General features: G+C 40.6%; 1 protein-coding gene across 3 annotated transcripts; it reads left to right on the forward strand.

Annotated features, from left to right (window-relative positions):
* Window positions 1–1,487: 1,487 nt before the first annotated feature.
* deaf1 (DEAF1 transcription factor) lies at window positions 1,488–20,028 on the forward strand. 3 transcript variants are annotated; one of them, XM_023281413.3, is made up of 13 exons: window positions 1,488–1,939; window positions 3,057–3,154; window positions 4,331–4,457; window positions 4,585–4,734; window positions 7,607–7,746; window positions 7,888–7,989; window positions 8,190–8,234; window positions 9,415–9,538; window positions 10,301–10,432; window positions 16,098–16,390; window positions 16,583–16,690; window positions 17,954–18,040; window positions 19,089–20,028. In XM_023281413.3, exons 1-13 carry the CDS (start codon window positions 1,741–1,743, stop codon window positions 19,188–19,190), a joined length of 1,707 nt encoding a protein of 568 aa, XP_023137181.2. In that variant the 5' UTR covers window positions 1,488–1,740; the 3' UTR covers window positions 19,191–20,028. The 3 variants fall into 3 exon arrangements, with proteins under 3 accessions (XP_023137181.2, XP_023137180.2, XP_023137182.2); XM_023281412.3 differs by having other exon boundaries at window positions 1,490–1,939; window positions 17,951–18,040; XM_023281414.3 differs by having other exon boundaries at window positions 1,492–1,939; window positions 7,888–7,953; window positions 17,951–18,040.
* Window positions 20,029–21,656: the final 1,628 nt, after the last annotated feature.

The raw sequence follows: 21,656 nt of genomic DNA on the forward strand, positions 1-21,656 counted from the left end.
CTTTGATGTGTAGAATTATTGTGTTTGTCCTTTTAAAATTTAGATTCAGTTCATGGTGCATCTTGAGTGAATTTCATCTGCCATCAAGAGGCTGCAGAAGCCTCTTGATGGCAAATGAAACATCTTCAAGAACCAGAAGAAAAGTCCAGTTCAGAAGCTCTTAGGATAACCACGACCAACAAAAGATGTATAACCCTTTAAATAGGCCCTATAAACAGGTGCCATAGTATAATAATACCTGTTAATAATAAATGACAATGATTTGGCCAAATTTGCTGAATATCACCTTAGAACCTTAAGATGCAGAGTTAATCTCATTTTCGGCTGAAAAGGACAGAGCTCATACTGTCGTTGTTTCTCTGATGTCCGTGATGTGCAGGTGGAGAAGAAACGCCCGTTGACACTGACTTTCTTAATAAGAACTTTATTAAAAGAAAGAACAGTATCATACAGACAGAAGTTGTCTGGAAGGATGTCGCCCAATGATCCTCCTCGAACAAAGACCAACGGTCAGTTTTTATACCTTCTGAAAACGTATAGAATTACAGCATCTGGTTTACATCCCCACTAAAGAATGATAACTCCTCAGACAAGACTCCCCTTCTGTGCATTCCTAAGGATTACAAATCAGCAATAGGTTAACAGTGGACTCCAAGGTCAACATAACATAGGATTTCTGGAGCCGAAAAGACATTCCTCAATACTCACTACCTCCTGTTAGTTAAAGGTTCACTTTATGGTCAACAACTATCAGAACTCATATCAGATCAGATACTTCAATACACAAAGCTGTATTCAAGAGGTCTGACAAGGAGCAGTACGAAACATTATAAAATTACGGCAATCTCTGCATGAACACAGCACGATCAGCCTCTACTGACTGCAGAAATTCTAATTGTATTTTACTTTAAAAAAAAAAAAAAAACTTTATTATTGAAGCCATGGTGGGTGACAGCAATGTATTGGACTGTATTGCACTGAAAAGTGCTCCTAATATTTTTAATTTTTAAGTGTACCTATTAAACTGGCCAGTGAGTATATGTTGCATATGTCTCACTGTTCGAGCCAGCATGCAGTCAATACTGTCAATACTAATGACTGGTAAGCCAAATTAAATAGTGATAGTCCCAGCCCTTCCTAGCCAGCTATTTTAAAGGCAAATGGTTCTTCTACACATGTTGTAGTATTTTCATGTCTTCGAAAAGTAAAAAGTTCAGAATAATTAGGACTGCTTAACTCTGGGACGTTCACGTGAGCGTTACAGACAGGAAAACTGATATTCCGAGTCAAATGTAAATTTATTGATTAATCAGGTCTATCATGTTGCTTGCTGATGTTTATACCTACATATAAACAGAAATTAAATACATTTAAAGACCGTAACTGGTTGATGTGAAACTGAACAAGTGTTGTGAGGCCTATAAATGCAGTTTTTGTGCGCATTGCCCGCTATGTGTCGCTTCGGGTCGACTCGTGCACTTTCGGGATTCTCCGGAGTATCTCTCCCTCAGACTGCATGAAAAACAAACAACGGGCGGCCCTCCTCTCTCCGGAGTAGCGCGGCTGATTCCTTTACGTCTCCATTCATTTTGGAGAAAATATTGCTGATTTTAAGGATTACTGTTCGCGCGTTCCGCGTTTCGGGGTTCTCCTCTGGTTCGTCACAGGTTCGGCTCCGCTCGGAGCCACTCTGCCCCGCGGCTGCTCGGTCACATTCGGCTCTTATCGTTCGGCGGAAGAATGGACGAAGCGGACTCGGCCACGAAGGCGCTCGGGCTGGATGAACCGCCCATCGGCGGGCCGTCGGTGGAGGGAGTGGGCTCGGATACCGAGTCGGAGGCCGAAGTCACCACGATGGCTGTGATGGCAGAACCGGGAAACATCGACATGGGAGCCGAGTCGCTGCCGAACCCAGACGAGGCCGAGGCTGCATTCGCTGGTAACACTGTCTTCAGTTAGCAGCAGGCCGCTGCTGTCCGGGGTGGCGCTAAAACACAACATGTGATGGTTATGTTCGTGAGCTGCGGTCCGCGTTTCAACTGAACAAAGACGATTACTAGTTTTCTATCAAAGTTAAACATCAACGAAGAAACTGTACGGCTGTTCAACATTAAATAAAGCCACCTTTAAGGCTTTGCGATAGACTCCAGATTTACCGCCAAACTCACTACGGTTATTGTGTCATTTGAAAAACTAGCATATTGATAATATCACCAACACTTAAGAGTATTGTGGAAATCTTCTGTTTATTAGTTTTGCAAGCATTTCCAAATTCATCGGTGACATACATCCTTTATTTTTGACATAACATCCCAACTTCTCCAGTTCAAACAGTCTCCAGTTGTTTTCCACTGCGAGCCCAACAGCCTGAACACTGATTGACGGAGTTGACTGAATAAAACGCGTGTCTATATATATATATATATATATTTTTTTTTTTTTATTTTTATATATATATATATATATATATATATATATATATATATATATATATATATATATATATATATATATATTTGTTGACTGAATAATAAATAAGTTGCATGCATTTCTCTTTTTTCTCCTCTATTAAAAATATTATAATAGATATTTAATGGGGTTTGATGAGGGTAACCTGTCTGTGTCAGCTATAGGTAGACTGGAGGAATGCCTGCCAAACAACTGTGACAAATCAAATGAATTCACATATGTTTTCATTAATCATTTAACATTCATGTTTTTGAAATTTATTGTTTGAACGCTCTGAAAGCATCTGACAACTAGTCATTCACTGTGTAGTCTATTGAAAGGGACATCAACTAATAACGTCTAGGTAGTGACTTTCCTTATTTAGACCCATTATGGCAGATATAGTTGATTTAACAAAGTCCTCTTACTCTGATGATGATGATATTTATTATTTGCCATATTACCTGCTATAGAGCATACATGTCATGATCATAACTCTCCAGTCTGATTCCACTTCTAACATGTCTGTAGTAGCTATACTGCAGCTGAATAGCTCATCTGAGGGTTTATGCGTTGTTAAAATATTTCAATCCCTTGTTTCTGATCAGAAGTGACGTCAGTGACGGTGGCGGATGTTCAAGCAGCAGAGGACAACGTTTTCACCACGACGGTTGCCACATCAGGAAGCCTCCCGGAACATGTGCTGGTAGATCAACACACACTGATGTTCACGCTGCTGCACATGCTCAGTGTCACTCTTTATGTTGATGTACTGTCCTGAGATACAGTATAGATGTAGTTATAAGCATCCAATTGACAGCCCAGAAGGTGTCAGAGATTATTATCTTTTTGGTCACATGTGCACAATAACTACTTCAATTTTCTTTGGAACAAGTACATCTTAACTCTAGAGCCCACATGCTGAATGTGCTGCTCTTTTTGGACTGCTTTTTCAAAACCCTTTTTTTTTAATCCCAGTTAAATGTCATGAAATGTTGTCTAACATGTTACTCTGGAATCTCCAAAAGGTGTTCAGCCACCTAAAGGACAACTAGGAATCTGCTTCCCTCCAGACCTCAGTCATTGTACTACACTTTCCGATTCTCCACTCCTCTTTGCTGCTGACAGACATTTAAACCTCCTCTTATACTGTCCTGTTAATAAGACGGCTGCAATGAACAATTATTTTCATTGTCAATAACTTGTCAATATTTCCCAGATTTTTTTTTGTTGTTTTTGTATATAAAATGTCAGAAAATCATGAAAATGTCAATAAGTGTTCTCCAGACTCCAAGATGATGTCCTAAAATGTTCTGTTTTGTCCATAACCAAAAGATATTTACACATTTAAGAAGCAGGAATCGGAGAATTTAGACTTTTTTTGTCTCAACAAATTATATAATCCAATCAAAAAAGCACTTCATAAGGCTGTTCAGTCATTGTATGATTTGCGATGGATGAAATCTTTAAAAAATTTGTGGTCCGCAGCAGTCGATTTGTAATAGGATCGCAATCATGTGATCGTCAGCAGGCAGTTACAGTGACTCCGTGGCACTATCTCGCTATGATACAGAAATCTTCAACAAATCCGTGGATCCAGACTATAAACCGCATTACTGCCAAAATCTTATCAGGTGGTCCTAGTGTCATTTCTGAGCTTCCCTGAAAATTTCATCCAAATCCGTTTGTCCGTTTTTGAGTAATGTTGCTAACAGACAGACAGACAGACAAACCAATGCCATTCGTCACATCTCTCCACCGCATTCCTTGGTGGAGTAATAGTCAGTCATGAAAACAGTTAATGATCAATTTGATAGTTGACAATTAATCGATACAGTATTGCAGCTCTAGTTTATACATGTATGTTCTGTGTGTGTTACAGAGCGGCAGGACCACTCTCCAGCTGGGTGAAGGTCTCAGCACCCAGAAGGCCACTCTGATTGTGGTTCACACTGACGGCAGCATCGTAGAAGCTGCTGGTCTAAAGTCTGCTGCCACCATCACATCAGGTACAGCTGTCTGTCTGACTTTTTGATAGAAGTGCCCATGTGAAATCCCGTTGTCAAGAAAATTGTCTGACAGCCTGAACTTGACAGATACATATCTGCTTGCTGAATCCTCCTGTGCGTCCATCAGGCCCACAGACTCCGCCCACTCCACTGACTCCGCCCCAGGACAAAGACTCCTGCTCTAAGTACAACTGGGACCCCTCAGTCTACAACAACGAGCTGCCGGTGCGCTGCAGGAACACCAGCGGAGTCCTGTTCAAGAACCGACTGGGATCAGGTGACTAGCACATCGAGGGGTTCACACCTCAGACTTACAGATTAGCCTGATTCTGGGAAGGTTAGTTTTCAGGATGAGCTCCACATCAGGCTGAATCATTGTTGTAATCAGTCTGTCTTTAAATAAGGTTCCTGTTCATTGCTGCCTTTAGGCATAATCTTAACAAAAGGTCATGTGTTTTGCATATAAAATGTTCTTGCCATCAGAGGGAGGACAGTCTATAAAGTACAGAATAGAAAAGAAAACCGTACTAAAAGGAGAATAACTTTGATGCTTCAATAAAAGTAGCAAAAGCAAAGTAAAAAAAATCATTACAAGTATGAGTTTAGCATTTAAAATGTTACAGAACTGCTATCAACAAAATGTGCTTAAATTGTCAAAAATCTAAAGGATTCATGAAGAAAATGAATTGCTTCTATGAGATGAATATTACGGATTATTCTTTAATAATGTAATAATTATACTACATACAATACAATAATTCTACCAATCAGTCATGAATCTTCCAGACAGTCATATTAGTGGATTTAGTGCATATTTCAGGTCATTAACAACCCAGGACTGTATCACTTTCTGTCTAATTCATTCATTTCATTCTGTAAGGTACTTAACTCTTGGGTATTTTCAACTTCTTCATCTGTTTGTTGTCACTAGATGCTTGACGAAAGTGATAATCTTCCCATCTGACCTAGTGATCGAGCTGTGGTTTCACTGTTGTTATGAATAAATACAGGCACACTGATACAAAAGCCCTGTTTAATTAAAACACCTGGATTACACGTTAAATACAGCACTATTGTCCTTGGAGGGTTTTGATGACAACAGTTCTGCAGCTGAAGATGTTTGTGAGGCTACTGATTTTTTTTTTTTCTTGAAACTTTTTATTTATAACAGTTTTTTGAAAGGAACATTTACAGAAAAGGGAACAGGGGAACCATATTCCCAACATCAACAAGAATAATAATGGCAAAAAAGAGAACTGAAATAAATAAAATAATAATACACATACACACACATACATATACACACACAAATACATATGCATATATGTATACATACACATACAAAGACACATATACACTTAAACATAAATATATAAATAAAAAAGGAATAATAATAAAGTAAATTAGAAAAATAAAGATAGAGGTGAGGGTCTCAGAATGAATTATGAGTCTGTGCATCACAATAACAGTGTATCACAATGACAGTAGTAGTTAATGTTTATCTATTTCAGCGGCTAAATACACACACCATTTTCGCCATCATTTTTCTCCCTGTTTATTTTGGAGTCTTATAGAGTAGGTCATTTGCTCTAGAGTATGCAGCAGCTTAACAATGCTGACAAAGAGGGCTGTGGTAGGGCAAATTTTCTGGAGCCAATATTTTGTGATGGTTTTTTTACTTGCTGCCAGAAAAATCTTAAGGAAGTAACCATCATTTGCATTCATACCATCAGGGATGATCCCAAGATAAAGTGTTATAAATGTCACGCTAATATTAAAACCTAGGACTTTTGATAGAATTCCCGACACCTTACTCCAATAGACCTGGATAATCTGGCAAGACCAAAATATATGAGTGTGATCAGCCATGACCTCTCCGCATTCCCTCCAGCTAGGGCTGGGCGATAAACCGATTTTATCGATTAATTCGAGTTTGTACTTAATGTTGATTTGTTTTAATGAAAATCGATTTTCTCATCAACATCCGCCACCAGCGCCTGCCGCTGGGCTCCCGTAGTTCAGAGTTCAATTCAATAACTTCCCTCTTATGTTTTGTAGTGTACTTATGTGGTGGTGGTGGTGGGTGGGGCGCTGGGGCTGGGGTGCAGCTTATAGGAGGGGCTCCAAGCCACACAGGTTGGGAACCACTGAAGTAGAAGTCAGTCTACTGTATGCAAATAAGCTGCAGCCCTCTCCAGGTAAACACACCGGATCGCAGCTGGAAATGCGCCGCATGTGGCATGCTGGTCCGGTTGCGGTGCATTTCCCGCTGTGATCCGGTGTGTTTACCTGGAGAAGGCTGCAGCTTATTTGCATACAGTAGACTGACTTCTACTTCAGTGGTTCCCAACCTGTGTGGCTTGGAGCCCCTCCTATAAGCTGCACCCCAGCTCCAGCGCCCGGCGCACTCTGAACTACGGGAGCCCAGCGGCAGGCGCTGGTGGCGGATGTTGATGAGAAAATCGATTTTCATTAAAACAAATCGACATTAAGTACAAACTCGAATTAATCGATAAAATCGATTTATCGCCCAGCCCTAGTTGCATCCTTTTATTGTTTTACAAAAATAATCCCGTAGCTGTAAATACCCAAAGTCATAAAGAGTTTGTAATCTGTGTTTAGAACACTGATAGGTCTATATCCTTTACAGTCCAGTTTATCCTTTCCTTCTTTGGGGATTACGAATATTCCTTCTCTCAGAGTATGGTTAAAGCAGCCTCCACTCTGGAAGGAAACCAGCTCTGCCAGGTGATTTATTAGTTTTTCATTTTGAAATAGCTTTTCCTATTTCTTCTTTTGTTATTGGTGATATAAGATTATTGTTAATGTCTCTGCCTAGTGCAGGTAGGTAATTGTATGTTTACTAACCTGTTTTTTTCTGACAATATAATGATATATATGTTTCAAATGCTTTGTGTATTCCAGCTGTGAGGCTGCCGATGATGAGGAATTAGTTTTTGTGCCATTCATGAATCAGATTATTTGAAGTGGACTGCGAGAATAACGAGGCCATTCAAAGATGACAAACAGAGGGCAACAATCCGATATTTCCACCCCTACTAGAAATTACGCTTACGGTTCTGTTATACTGTGTTTGTGAGTAATTTACCCTGTTGCTGCCCACACTGACCGTGCTGCATTTGGTTCAGGCGGTAAGGGTCGCTGCATCAAACACAGCCAGCAGTGGTTCACTCCCACTGAGTTTGAAGGCCTAGCAGGAAGAGCGAGCAGCAAAGACTGGAAGAGGAGCATCAGATATGCTGGCAGGCCTCTGCTCTGCCTCATACAGGTACTAAACTGTACAACCACACTGTGCTACGACTGTACTACTGCAGGACTGCACTGTATTATGCTATAGAAAGGACCTTGCATTTCAGTGTGTGTGTGTGTGTGTGTGTGTGTGTGTGTGTGTGTGTGTGTGTGTTGCTAGGAACGTATCCTGAACCCCCACGCTGCCTCCTGTACCTGTGCAGCCTGCTGCGATGACCTGACAGCGGTGAGTGAGCAGGATTGGTCCTGCTCAGCCAGCACGGTCAGAAACCAGTTTATCATGGAAAAAAATCTGTCAATTAACCAGTAATGTAATAAGTCTAACCAGTTAGGTAGTTAATTGGATTGCTTGTTGTTTGATTGGAGCAGCTTGTGATAACTCGGGCTGCTTTTAGTACAGTTTGGACAGCAGAATTCAGTGTGTGTTTGTCTCTGTCTTATTCTCCTTGTCTTTCTCTTCAGTGTCCAAAGGAGGGAGACACTCTGGCAACAGAAAGCATCAGTATGGTAAATTTAGTAGATTTTTCTCTGTTGCTATCACTTCATTTTCACCTGTTTTTACTCCGTCATCTGTATCTGGATATATTATCAGTCTTGATATTTCAATCTGCGCTGTAAAGGCATCCCAGTATGCACATCAAAGAGTCCAGAATGCTTTCTTCCAGTCCCCAGTCCAAATACGGAAGGTTCTTGGTCCTGCTAAAATACAAGAGCTGCACTTTGAACAGTTTTTATTGAAAAATGCGTTCATAGGGTTGGGTGTGAAATCTCAAGCCTTTCTGGTTCCAAGTGAAATACAGTTGCATCAGAAAAGACCCATTCACTTGATCTATGTCTTGCGTTCTGTTTAACTTGAAATCAGTTTTACTGAATATGGACCTTTTTCTGATCAATCTACACTCTATGACACATAATGACACAAATAAAAACGGGTTTGTAGAATTTTTCTGCAAATTAAAAAAAAAAAAAATTTAAAACTGAAATGTCTTATTTATAGAAGTCTTCAGACTATTTATTCAGTAAATCTCTTTTGTAGCAATTGCAGCTTTGAGTCTTCTCGGGTAAGTCGCTACAAGCTTTATCCAATTCTTCCTCGCAGATTCTCTTAATCACCCTCAGACTGGATGGGAAGCATCTGAACTTCCTTCTTCAGGTGAACATAGATGTTCTATGGGATTTAAGTCTGGGCTTTGGCTGGGTCACTCCAGGACAGTCAGACTTATCCTGAAGCCACTCCAGGGCTGTTGGCTGCAGGTTATTGACAGTCAGAGCATATTCATCCTCTTGCTTCAGATTAACTAAAAATGAAATGCAGTTTGACAAACTCCATGCAGATTGTCTTGTGTTTGTAACTCAAAGTTGCCTCCATCCAAAGTGCTGATCCCTCCAGCAGATTCTTTACACTCTGCAGGACTGGTGAAGCTCTGTTAGAGTCACTGTTGTGTTCTTGGTAACCTTCCTGACCTTCTTGGCCCTTTGAATGTTTTTTCACTTTATCATTATGGGTTGCTGGCATAAGATTCATGGCCAACAAATATTCATTTATATAATGTTAATTAAAATTAAATCAGAGAAAAAGTTTCAAGCAGTGCTTTTTTGTGTTTATCAGTATCAGTTCATTTTTGATTTAAAGCATTGTTGCTGGATGTTGTGTTGATGTCATCTGTCTCCTCTCTGCTCGGTTCAGACTGGTCCAGTTCGCCTCTTCGTCCCATATAAGAGACGGAAGAAGGACATTGAGCCTACCATCATTCCTGCCAAAAAGGAGCTTCCCTCGCCCAAAAACATCACACTGACTCCAGGAACCACATGTATGTCACATCACCTCAGTCTGACGTGTGATTAGATTAGGGATGAAGCCTGTGTTACACAACAGAAGAAATAAACAGATCAGTTTGTAGTTTAGGATCAGTAGGTTTTTGTCTGTTAAGTCTGTTTATTTCATAACCTAATGCAATCACAGTCACAGTCGTGCGTTTTGAATTCTGACTCTCACTTAATGCATCTTAAAATCATGCATTAATCCATTATCTATACCCCGCTTAATCCTCATTAGGATCATGTGGGCTGGAGTCTTTCCCAGCTGGCTTAGGGTGAAGGTAGGGGACACCCTGGACAGATCACATAGAGAGCTACACATAGAGACAAACAGTCACACTCACATTCACGCCTCCAGACAATTTAGAATCATCAATTAACCTCAGCACGTTTCTGGACTGTGGGAGGAACCCGGAGAACCCGGAGAAAACCCATGCATGCACAGAGAGAACATGCAAACTCCATGCAGAAAGATCCTGGGAAGGCTGGGGACCTTCTAGCTCCAAGACAACAGTGCTAACCACCGAGCCACTGTGCAGCCCATCTTACAATCAATATCAAAATATTTAAATCAAGGAAATATTAACAAATTCCCACATGTTGCCTACTGTGTAGTTTGTGTTTGGTCATCTAAAAATAGACAGTGAAAATTGGTTGAAAATCTTGGAGGTCAGATCTGTCATGTGAACATTTAAACCTGGTCTAGAAGTGTCTGACTGTCCAAACATGGCTGACACGTCCTTCTCTTCCAACAGTCACAGTGTCCCCCACAGGACAGTTCACCACCTCCGGGACCTTGACTTTTGACCGCACTCCATCAGGCGACGCTGCAGCCGCCATCATCTCAGAGAGCTCAGCACAGAGCGAGGTGTTTGCCAGCACCACAGGTACCATCTCTCACTGATATAACTCACTCTGTCTGTCATCTGGGGTCCAGACTTCTGTACCATGAGGTTAGATTGGTGAGTTAGCAGCTACACTACTGTTCAAAAGTTTGGGGTCACTCAAACAATTTCATGTTTTCCATGAGAACTCATTCTTTTATTCATGACCTAACATGATTGCACAAGGGCTTTCTCATCATCAATTAGCCTTTCAACTTAATTAGCTAGCATAATGTAGCATTAGAACTCAGGAGTGATGGTTGCTGGAAATGTTCCTCTGTACCCCTATGTAGATATTCCGTTAAAAATCAGCTGTTTCCAGCTAGAATAGTCATTTACCACATTAACAATGTCTAGACTGTATTTCTGATTAATGTTATTTTCATTGAAAAAATGCTTTTCTTTCAAAAATAAGGACATTTCTAAGTGACCCCAAACTTTTGAAGGGTAGTGTTTATATACTGAATTGTAATAAACTATAAATGTAGTGTAGCACGCATGAAATGGAGTGCAACAAAACATTATTCCTGGGTATCAGTCCATCGGGTAGAACAGATAGTTATCTGGTTATCTAATGTGGGAGTTCATCAATACGATACACATAATGCTCAGTTTGATAGTGTAGTGTTTGACTTTGGTTTCTTTTTCATCTGAACTTGGATCCGTCGGGGATGTTTAATGTGTCCCCCACTTTAACGATCTGTGTGGTGGGGTTTTCCCAACATCCCCTGCATCACCCTCTAACCTGCAGCCTATCCATCAACCTATTAGGCTCTAGGAAAGCACGACAGCTGCTTTCTGATTGGCTGGCATGTTGCTGTAATGAGCTCTCAGGAGATGGCGGCTCTGAGGGTGTGTCTGTGTGACCGATGAGGCGCTACAACTGTTCGCTGTCCTGATTTCTCAGCCTGAACATTTTTTCCTCCACACCTCCTCACTCCTGCTTTCACCAACAGATCAGTTAATACTGACACTGAACACCTACATTTGAGTTACTATGAAAATATCTGTAAGTCAGATATAAGAGAAGGTCACTGATTGGGCTTTTAACCATCACTGTGACTGCTCTGATTGGACTGCTGGGCAACACACACAGACTCAGCAGTGGCCCAGCTGTCAGGACACTCTCTGTCCTTCACCTTGAGGTTAATGAAGCACTCTGGGCCTCACTGACTATCTGTTTTAGATGAACAGATGAAAGGTTCCAGGATGTCAGTTTAAATCCACAGAAACAGCTAGATGCAGTGTTAAAGCTGTCAAAGTGACCAATGAAACAGTGCACCAGTTTTCCTTTAAGCTGAGTTTAAATGAAGGGAAAATGAACGGTGTAGGTGTTATTTGTTTTCATTTCTCCAGTAGAGGGCAGTGTGTCTCTGCTGTTGCAGAACTACCACACCATAGAGAAATAAAACCAGTTGACAGGCTGTTTTGACAGATGAGATGAGTCAGGTCAGATCTTCAACCGTCAGAGAGATATAAAGAGAAACTGACAGACTCACAGGTAAAACTTCTCATGTAGCTAGTCTGTTCTCCATGGTTTATTTATGATCAAAATATCTGTAACTCACAATCATAACCAGAAAAGCATTCAGAGAGTAAAGTACTCCGCCAAGGCTGTTCAGTCCCTTGTATGGCATGGTCAGAAATGCAGCATTTTTTGTAGAAATACAGCATTTGTTTATTAGTTATTGATGATCAGAAATCACGGCATCATAAACTGTGGCCATGTACCCACAAACAAAATGACCTTGCGCTGAGCACAGGTGTGTGTTATGCATGTGTATGTTATGTACGGATACCGAACCGAGTGACCTACATATGTAGCGGGCGGCAGGAATTGATGGGACTCGGAAACACTCCCACAATTTAATCAGTTGTTCCTTGTATCGTTTCCAACGTTTAAGTCCTGATAAGTCCGCAGCAGTCGATTTGTAGTAGGATTGCAGTCATGTGATCGTCAAGAGGCAGCTGACGCAGTATTCACTTGTAGTCATCGTTACAGTGATGTCATGCCGTTATCTCGCCGATTATAAGCCGCATCACTGCCAAAATCTAATGAGGTGGTCCTTGTGTCATTTTTGACCTTCTCTGAAAATTTCATCCAAATCCGTTAATCCGTTTTTTAATAATGTTGCTAACAGACAGACAGACAGACAAACCAACACCGATCATCACGTAACATCCACCGCATTCCTTGGTGGAGTAATTAAAACCTTTAGTTCTCTATCCAGTTACATATTCACATCTGGTGTACGTTCTGCACACAGTAGATTGGTATTTGACAGATAACAGCATACTTTGATGGATCAATATCAACTAAAATAACTCTGTTTTTATTTTATTATGTTCATGGATGTGTAGTGTTTTTTCCAGCATTGCAAAGCTGCTTTCTGGGTGAATGTAGCCTCCGTGTCTTTGGAACCAGAGCAACTCCTCTGGTTCCAGAACAAAGTCTGATTGTATTAAAGACTATGAGAAAATGACACGACTGCGTAATTGATTTGTATCATCAGTAAACATATTTCCAGTAAGTTTATGGACTCAGTCTCTAGTAACAAAATCTGATGTTCATTGTTTAAATTATGGCCCTGTTTAGAGTAAAATAGACAATAGGGCCGGGCCAGCATGTGTGCTTGACAGGTCACTACTGTGTCCTCGAATCCTCAGTCAGATCCATCTCTCACTTGTGACGTCAGGTTCAAGAGGGCAAGATGATGATGGCCAAATTACAAACTCAAGGGGGAGGGTGAGCAGTCTGTATTAAGGGGCCAAGAAAAGTCTCAAGGAAGCCTTTGTATAGCCTCGGAGACAAACTTTCATGTCAAAACATCCCTGTAAAAAACACATCTTAAGGCTACTTAGATGGTCACGTTGACATTTTGACCAGTTCCTGTCTAACCTGAACTACATTATGGTAGCAGTAGATTACTGAGGGACCAGCTGTACCCACTTCACTTTTTATCACAATCCTACCAGATGTCCTAACTCTTTATCAACAGTCACACATTAGCTTTTGTGTAGAAAATTACTGGACAGTTTTTGGTTAGATTAGAAAGAGTCCAGTAAGATGCTGAAGTGTTAAAACATACCTACCTTTTTCCCTGGGCATGTTAAATGGAAGTCTAAGATGGATGTCTGGTTATTTTTGGACTCGTCTGTTCTTGCTGGAGCTCCGAGCTGTCAGGAGCTCCACCGCCGCAGGTAGAAAAACAGACGTTATGTCGTTTATGTAGGTCAGGAGCGAATGTATGGAGGACACACAGACATACTGACCTGGATATGCTTTGTTTGATTCAACGTTCTTCTGTACAACATTGAATATCTTTGTTTCAAGTGGTGACACCGGATATGTGTGATTTAAACATTTGATTTCTCTGGTGTTAGTGTGATGAGTTTGTTTCTGTCTTTTCTTTCTTTATATGATTGTATAGTAATCATCTTTGTGCTTTTGATAAAACAAGAAAATTGGAAACTTTACCTTGCCAACATAATTCATGCATAATTACTCCACCAAGGAACACGGCAAAGTTATGTGACGATTGGTGTACGTTTGTCTGACTGTTGGCAACATTACTCAAAAATGGAGTAACAGATTTGGATGAAATTTTCAGGGAAGGTCAGAAATGACACAAGGACCAAGTGATTATATTTTGGTAGTGATGAGGCTTAAATAATATTTGCACGAGATTAGTATTACCTGATATTACCTCTCTGGTCATTTGTGAATCACCCCCCCATGTCAGTGTTTCTTGCAGTGCATTCGCACGGGATAACCGAAGTCTGTATTTTACTCAAATTTATTGACATTGCAGTCCGGATGTGATGTCAAATCTGTGCACATCGCAACATCCGTGGTATGTAGTCGTCATGGCAACAGTAAATATGTCAAAGCAGCAATGCGACTTGAGAACAGTGGGCAGCGTTGTCGGGATAATGGGCCGTCAGGGTGTTTGTATTAAGCCTGTTGAAAGGTTTGCTTACTGCACACTGCTACGCCTGTCATCCATCTCAGTATCTTCCGAAATTTCCCTCCTCCCGTTGATCTGATTTTGCGGTTGCTACGAATGGTCCATAGGCCTGTTGTGTATAGGCCTACTCCTGCATTTGCACCTAAAATGCTGTCAATAATTTCCACTGCAGCCTCCATAATTTAACCAGGAAAGAGGTACAAAAAGCCGGACAATGACAAAAGCAACTAAAATACCCCCCAATCAGTGAGATGCAGATTCGTACGGGACTGCTATTATCAAAAGACATCAGTGTTTTGGAGAAATATGGTAGGTAATTTGCAGTTGAATTTTTACTTTACAAATTACAGACATACAGACATTCACACGGAATTAAGATCACAGACATCCTCTGCAATTATTACAAATCACCATTGGTCCAGACGTAATACTAATCCCTTGTGAATAGGGCATTATAGTCTGGATCCACGGATTTGTTAAAGATTTACGTATCATTGCGATATAGCGACATGGCGTCACTGTAACTATGACTACAAGTAACGCTACGTCTGCTGCCTGCTGACGATCACATGGTTATGATCCTACTACAAATTGACTGCTGCAGACGATGAGTTTTTTAAAGATTTCATCCATCGGAAATCATACAATGACTGGGCAGCCTCTGAGTGCTTTTCTAGTTATATGTGTCTTGATTGTGTTTGTTTGGTAAAAAGTTATTTTGCAAAATGAAGTATTTGTAGTTTAGTACAAACAGCTATAAACACCAGCTAATGGCACAGTTGTGCTTCAGGGGGGGAAGTATAAGCAGGGTTGGCTGGGTACCTTATTTCTTTATGTCTGTGTTATTTTCTTTAGCCTTTCTACAGTCTTGCAAAATGTCCCATTTTACTTTAAAGTAGCTTTAATGCTAGCTGTGTAACAGTGTTCACATACCCATAGTCAGTCCGATTGCCCTCTTTACTGCAGCTCCCGCTTTCCAGGTTCAGCATAGTGGAATAAGATCAAAAGTTATTTTGATGAGGCATTTTTCAATTTCATTACGTTTAATGCATTTGGCTCTTTTGTACTACACTTAGAAACTGTAAGCTAAATTAAAGGAGCAATCTGATAAATTTGAGCCATTTTCCGACATGGGATGTGTAACATTGCTCAGCACTCTGTATATTTTCTTGCTTTTATACCCTTTCCCAGTCCACGATTCCTCATAAAGCTTGTTAACATAATTTTCTACACCATAGAAAATAAAGAGAAGTCTTTGGGTAACTAGATGTGCCCAAACTTTTGAACAGTACTGTATACAAATAGATGTAAAAGTAGTCTTAGTTTATTTCAGATGACACCAAATATTTTTCTGTTTTCGACTTGCTTGCTCTGCGAAGTTGTCAAAGGCATTTCTTTTTTAAAATAGCTGATATTTTACAGATAAAACAATCAAGGAAATCACCGGTGAACTAATAAGTAATGAAAATAATCATTGGTTGCAGCCTTAGTGTTGTACTGTAGTTCAGTGTAGCTGCTCACAGAGGTACGACATTGTGCTCTAGGAGGAGGTCATGTAATCACAGCATCCAGCGTTTGAATAACACCTGCACATGATTCCCTCATTCCCTATCGGTTTACTCACATTGTGGGTCTATTGAAGGCAAAAGAAAGAAAAAATACTAAACCAATCCTTCCTCCTTTTTTTCCCTCTCTCTCAGTACTGACAGCATTGCCAGCGTTGGCTGTGACTCCTCAGCCAGTTCAGGCCAAAGTTGCCGTGGCAGCTGCAGTGGCGTCTCCGCCTGCGGCGCTGGTGACTGGGCTGGAGGTGGGGCCTGTTGGGGGGGCGGGGCCAGCGGTGAGTGAAGGGCAGAAGAACACTTGGCTGTACCTGGAGGAACTCGCCAACACGCTGCTGAGCAACGTCCAGCAGCTGAAGGTTCTCATCGAACAGGCCAAAAACTCTTCAGGGGACGCTGCAGGGGTCAAAGGTCAGGGAGGGAGGAAGGAGGTGAGAACACACACACACACACACACACACACACACACACACACACACACACACACACACACAGGCTGAGATTTAATTCAGCATTAAGCAGAAACTGATTGACTGCACGTGACTAATAATTAACAGTGATGGGAAGATAGTGAGTAACTATTATTGTGTGTGGGTGTGTGTTGTGTGCGTGTGTGTGTTCAGTGTGGCCAGTGTGGTCTTAGTCAATCGTTTCAGAACCAGATCTCATTTCAGCAGCCGGACGACTCTGAGGCCAAGAGGAGCTCAGACATCACAGAGATCATTATTAACGTACGACACACATACACACACACCCACACACACACACACATACACATATTTTTTCACGGTTTACAAACCTTGAAGAAAACCTTCAACCTGAGATTGTGGCTGTCAGTTCCTACTGTGTGTCTGTCTCCAAAAACACATTTCAAAAAATGCAATTGGATGGTGTCGTTTCAACATCAACAACAACAATGTTTCAAACTACGCAGCTGCAGAGGCTGATATGGAGACTTTTTGTTTTCCTTATAGACCATAATGTAAGAAAGATGTGCCTGGAGTAACTTAGAAGTAATTTAGAAGTGGTGTTATCACATAGTTTGTGATCCCAGCCACCGCTCCTTCAAATTTCTTTTTTTTTTTTTTTTTAATCACAAATACACCACCGCCGCATGTCTCCACCTTCACAGCACTTTTGCACTGTGTCGGGTACTCACAAGTACTAAGGTAAACTACAGATAACTGTCTTGCTCAGTCTCTCCTCTTTGATACGTCGGGTTAATACGACATTTATTACTTGCGAGAGCGCGGCCTTGAAAGTGACGTCATGTCAAGCACCAAGGCAGCAGGTCAGAGAGTCAGAGGAGTGACGTCTTGGAAAATAGGGCAGCGACTTACTGGAGAAAAGTTATAGCTTAAGATAACTCATGATATATTTTACAAGTTAAACAGACATTCGCAAAATATTGATGGCCAGCTATTGTTACGTAACATCAGTAGCTTCAGTTAATTGGGCCCGTGCCAGCTCAGTGTCGCTAACGTGAGTGAGCTATTAATAGCATTAAGCTAATATCTACACTCCATGTATGAATAACTGCTGACTGCATTTTCAGATGAGCTTGTTCAAATATATATTTTTTTAAATTTAACATTCAGCCTTTAAAAAGCCATTTTCAACTGGCCATTCAGTAAATAGGTTGTACAAGGAAAATCTGCAGTTGTGTCATTTGTTTATGTGTATATATATATATATATATATATATATATATATATCTTTATAGTGCATACAGTATATGTATGAAGAAGAAAAATAAAGTCTGAATCAGCATCTGCCACAAAATTCCAGTGTCCATTGGGGCTCTGGAGTTCACTACAGTGGAAAGGGATTGTTAAGTATAAGTTCAGCAGGTCCAAAATTCTCCACTACAAAGTTTCTAGGGCAATGATCAGCAGAATTGCAATTCCAAACCCTCACATATTTAAAAATAGCTCCTGTTGCCTGTTTTGTTCTCTCGTGTCTCCATGTGGTCTCCTGCTTTGGCTCTGCAGCAGATGTGTGTGAACTGCGGTCGGGTGGCGATGAGTGAGTGTACAGGCTGTCACAAAGTCAACTACTGCTCAACCTTCTGTCAGAGGAAGGTAAGACTCACCTGAGCACTCCTCACATGAACTCACATGAAGAGAAATGTGGTCAAATTACATAAATGAAAGACATATTGTTTGTATTATTGAGCAGGAAGAGGATATTGTTAGGTAACTCCACCTTAAGTTAGTTGCCCAGTGGATGTTTAATTAGCAAAAAAGAAGACATGAGGTAGTATTATTTGAGCAAAAACACCTCTAAACGTTTTATTATTCATTTGAATCAGTTCTGTGGCTTAAAGTTAAGGATGAGAGAATGTCTCTCACTGTAATGCTCACTATGTAGCTATGGTAAATAGCATTATAACAAATGTCGCAGCTCATTACAATGTTCTGGATACAACTCCATTGTATGGACAGTTTTAACTAACATTAGTCCCTTTGGTAGCTGCTAGGATGGTGCAAAGGTCCTGAACTGACTTAACTGTTATGCATCACTGATGTGGGTGTTTCAATAAAATGAAAATATGTTTCATGTGGATTTTCAATCTGATTTGATTTGGGATCAAAAAATGTCCTGAGAGCTCTGACCTGCTTAGTAGCAATAAGTGCTTTTGAAGGTCTGTAAGGTCTTTGATATTAATGAAAGAAATAATTTAACGGCGACCATTTCTGTGAATCTGTGAATGAAATATCTGAACTGTATCTGTTGTTCCTTTTAAGAAAATGTAACCAGAAGTTTAAACTTGCTTTCAATTTAAAGAAGTGATTATGGAATCTTTTAAATAATAATTATGAAGTAACTGTACAGGGAAAAGTAATTACATTTTTTCAGTCATGTGAAAAATGTACATTATTTACCTTTTTGACATATTTGGACTAGCAAATATTTGATCCTCTTTGAATCAGTGCTGGCAGATAAAAGTTATTTACTGGAACACTACCACAAGGATAAATTACTGTTTTAAATTTTCATTTGTACAGCAGCACTATCAAGCGATGTAATATTCAGTGAGCTTTTAACATTACTTCATCTGTATGGATGTAGGAAAACAAACAAACAGTAAAGAAACAGAATCACACAACAGTTTGTTTCTCTCTGCAGGACTGGAAGGACCATCAGCACACCTGCTGTCAATCAGCAGGGGGCGTGGCTGTTCAGGAGGAGGAGCCAATCACAGCCATGGACATGGACAAAGTGAAGTGAAGGTGCAGCAGGCTGTATGAAAACAGGACTTCAGTGAGGACATCACGTCTGAAGCTGCTGCAGACAAGAAGAGCTTAAGTGGCAAAAAGTGGAGAGTATTTTTCACACACCTGACCTCCTTACTGGAATTTTTATTCTGAACGTTTTCTCTCAGACTGACAGAGGAAGTTCTCTGATCCCCTGAAAGCTGAATTTGTGCCAAAATTGCACTAACTTTGTATTTGAGGAAGCTTAAGGGTTTTCCTACTTACTTACTTCCCTACTTCAATACAATTTTTGGGGTTTTTTTAATCGCAGTAGCATCTAGTAAACTTTAAATGAACTGAAGCTTAAAACTTCAGGAAACAGAAAACTTGGAGATAATCTGAACAAAAAAAACAGTTTGAAATATCACAGCAATGTGTAAATCAGACGGTGACTGCTATTTTATTATCAAGTGATCTTTCTATTACTTAATTTATTAGATAATTTCATCAGGTACCATAATACTGTTTTATATTTTGTGTCTTCCCAGGGACTGGCATCTCTCTGCTGGTTTGTTGCCATTTTACCTCTTAATAAAGAGATTTAACTGTCATGACTGAATGATGGAAAAAGTCTTGAACCAGACAACCAGCCAGAGTGACTGTCCTGGGTATTTTTCAAGGCTTCTTTCTAGTAAAAAAAAAAAAAAAAAAAAAAAAAATCTGACAGTTTGTATTTTATTACATGTGAACGTGAAAGAAGTCCTGAAAGAAAAGTTCCCTTGTAATTTTATATTGATAGAAGTAGTGTTTTTTTGTATGAATGTAGGCTCAACAATGATGTCAAGTAAAACATGATTGTTTACACAAACCTGTGTGTGTGTGTGTGTGTATATTGACTATTCACACTGTGTGTGTCAGGATACAAACCAAGCCATGAGGTCCAAGGAGCTCTCTGTAGACCTCTGTGTTAAAAATGCAGCATAGATCAGGGTGAGGGTATGAAGCCAGTAGCACAGTGGCCTCAATAATTGATAGAAGTGTAAAACCACCAGGACTCTAAATGGAGCTGGCTGTTTGGCCAAACTTATTAACTAAGTAAGGAGGGCCTTGGTCAATAGCCAATAGCCCAACAGTCACTCTACCAGAGCTTCATAAGTCCACTGCAGAGATGGTGAACCTGCCAGAAGGACTCCACAAATCAGGTCGTTAGGTGGACTCATGAGATAGACAGTTGCTTGAGATTTGTGAAGCTGCATTTATATTTGTGTCTCTGACGGTTAGATACTATAATTAAATTTTATCTATATAGTGGCAATTACAATTCAGATAGTTTCAAGATGCTTTACAGAACCCATATGCCTAAACCCCCAGAGCAGGCCCTAAGGCGACAGTGGCAAGAAAAAACTCCCTTTTAACGGGAAGAAACCTTGAGAAGAACCTGGCTCATGTGGGGGGACCCATCTGCCACTGGCCAACTGGATTGAAAGGGACAGAAGAGGTAGAGGGGGTGAAGGAGTGGGAGGGAGAGGGATGCAAGAAGATGGGGAGTGGAGGACAAGGAAACATAACACACACTGGGATACATCCTTGATACATGCTTGACACTAAGTGATTCATTTGTTTACTGTTATGGTGTAAGGCTCTGGCATTACTACATATATAGCTGGTAATAAGATGCAAACAGTGTGTAGATTAGCATGCCAAGTATAGTAGGGGCAATGCAGAATAGATTGGTGGTAATGGGCACCTTCAAGCAGTGGGCAGCATCCCACAGTCATGAACAAAAGTTTACATATACGCTCACGAGTCTGATGGCAAAAACTCAACTCTGGGTAGATTTCCAAACATGAAATCTGGAAAATACCAGATATTACATCATTACTTACTTAAACCATTGCTACAGTGAAGCATGGTGGTGGCAGCATCATGCCATGGGGTTGCTGCTGAGCATCACTGACAAGGAACCAGTGAGTGATGCAGGCAAATACAGTGAGGTCCTTTCAGATGACTTGCTCCAAAGTAGAGCAGCCTGAGACAGGGGCAATGGTTCAGTTTTCAGCATGACAACGACCTGCAGCAAAAAGCCAAGACATCACTGGAGTGGCTTCAGGACGAGTCTCTGACTGTCCTTGAGTGACTTAGTTCCCAGACACTTCCCATCCAACATAATGGAGCCTTAGAGCATCTAAACATCTAAAGTTTCGATGTGTGAAACTTGGAGAGACTTATTCAAGAGGGGCATGGAACTGTCAATTGTGTCTCAGCATTTTTGTTGAAATTTCACAGTTCAGAGGAGACGTATATTCAGTTCCTCGGATATTGAACATAAAACAATAAAGATTTAAACTGGTATCTTATTTTTATCCGACTGGAGTCTCAGAGAGAAAACACCTTCCTCCAACAGAATTCCACATCTGCTGACTTCTGTTTCCTGTGTTCTGTGGTGGAAGTACAGATTTCCTTTTTGTATTTCTCAGAGCAGTCAGGTGGTCAGGTAGAG

Source organism: Amphiprion ocellaris, chromosome 3 (genome assembly GCF_022539595.1).
Source record: "Amphiprion ocellaris isolate individual 3 ecotype Okinawa chromosome 3, ASM2253959v1, whole genome shotgun sequence".
NCBI classification, from domain to species: domain Eukaryota; kingdom Metazoa; phylum Chordata; class Actinopteri; family Pomacentridae; genus Amphiprion; species Amphiprion ocellaris.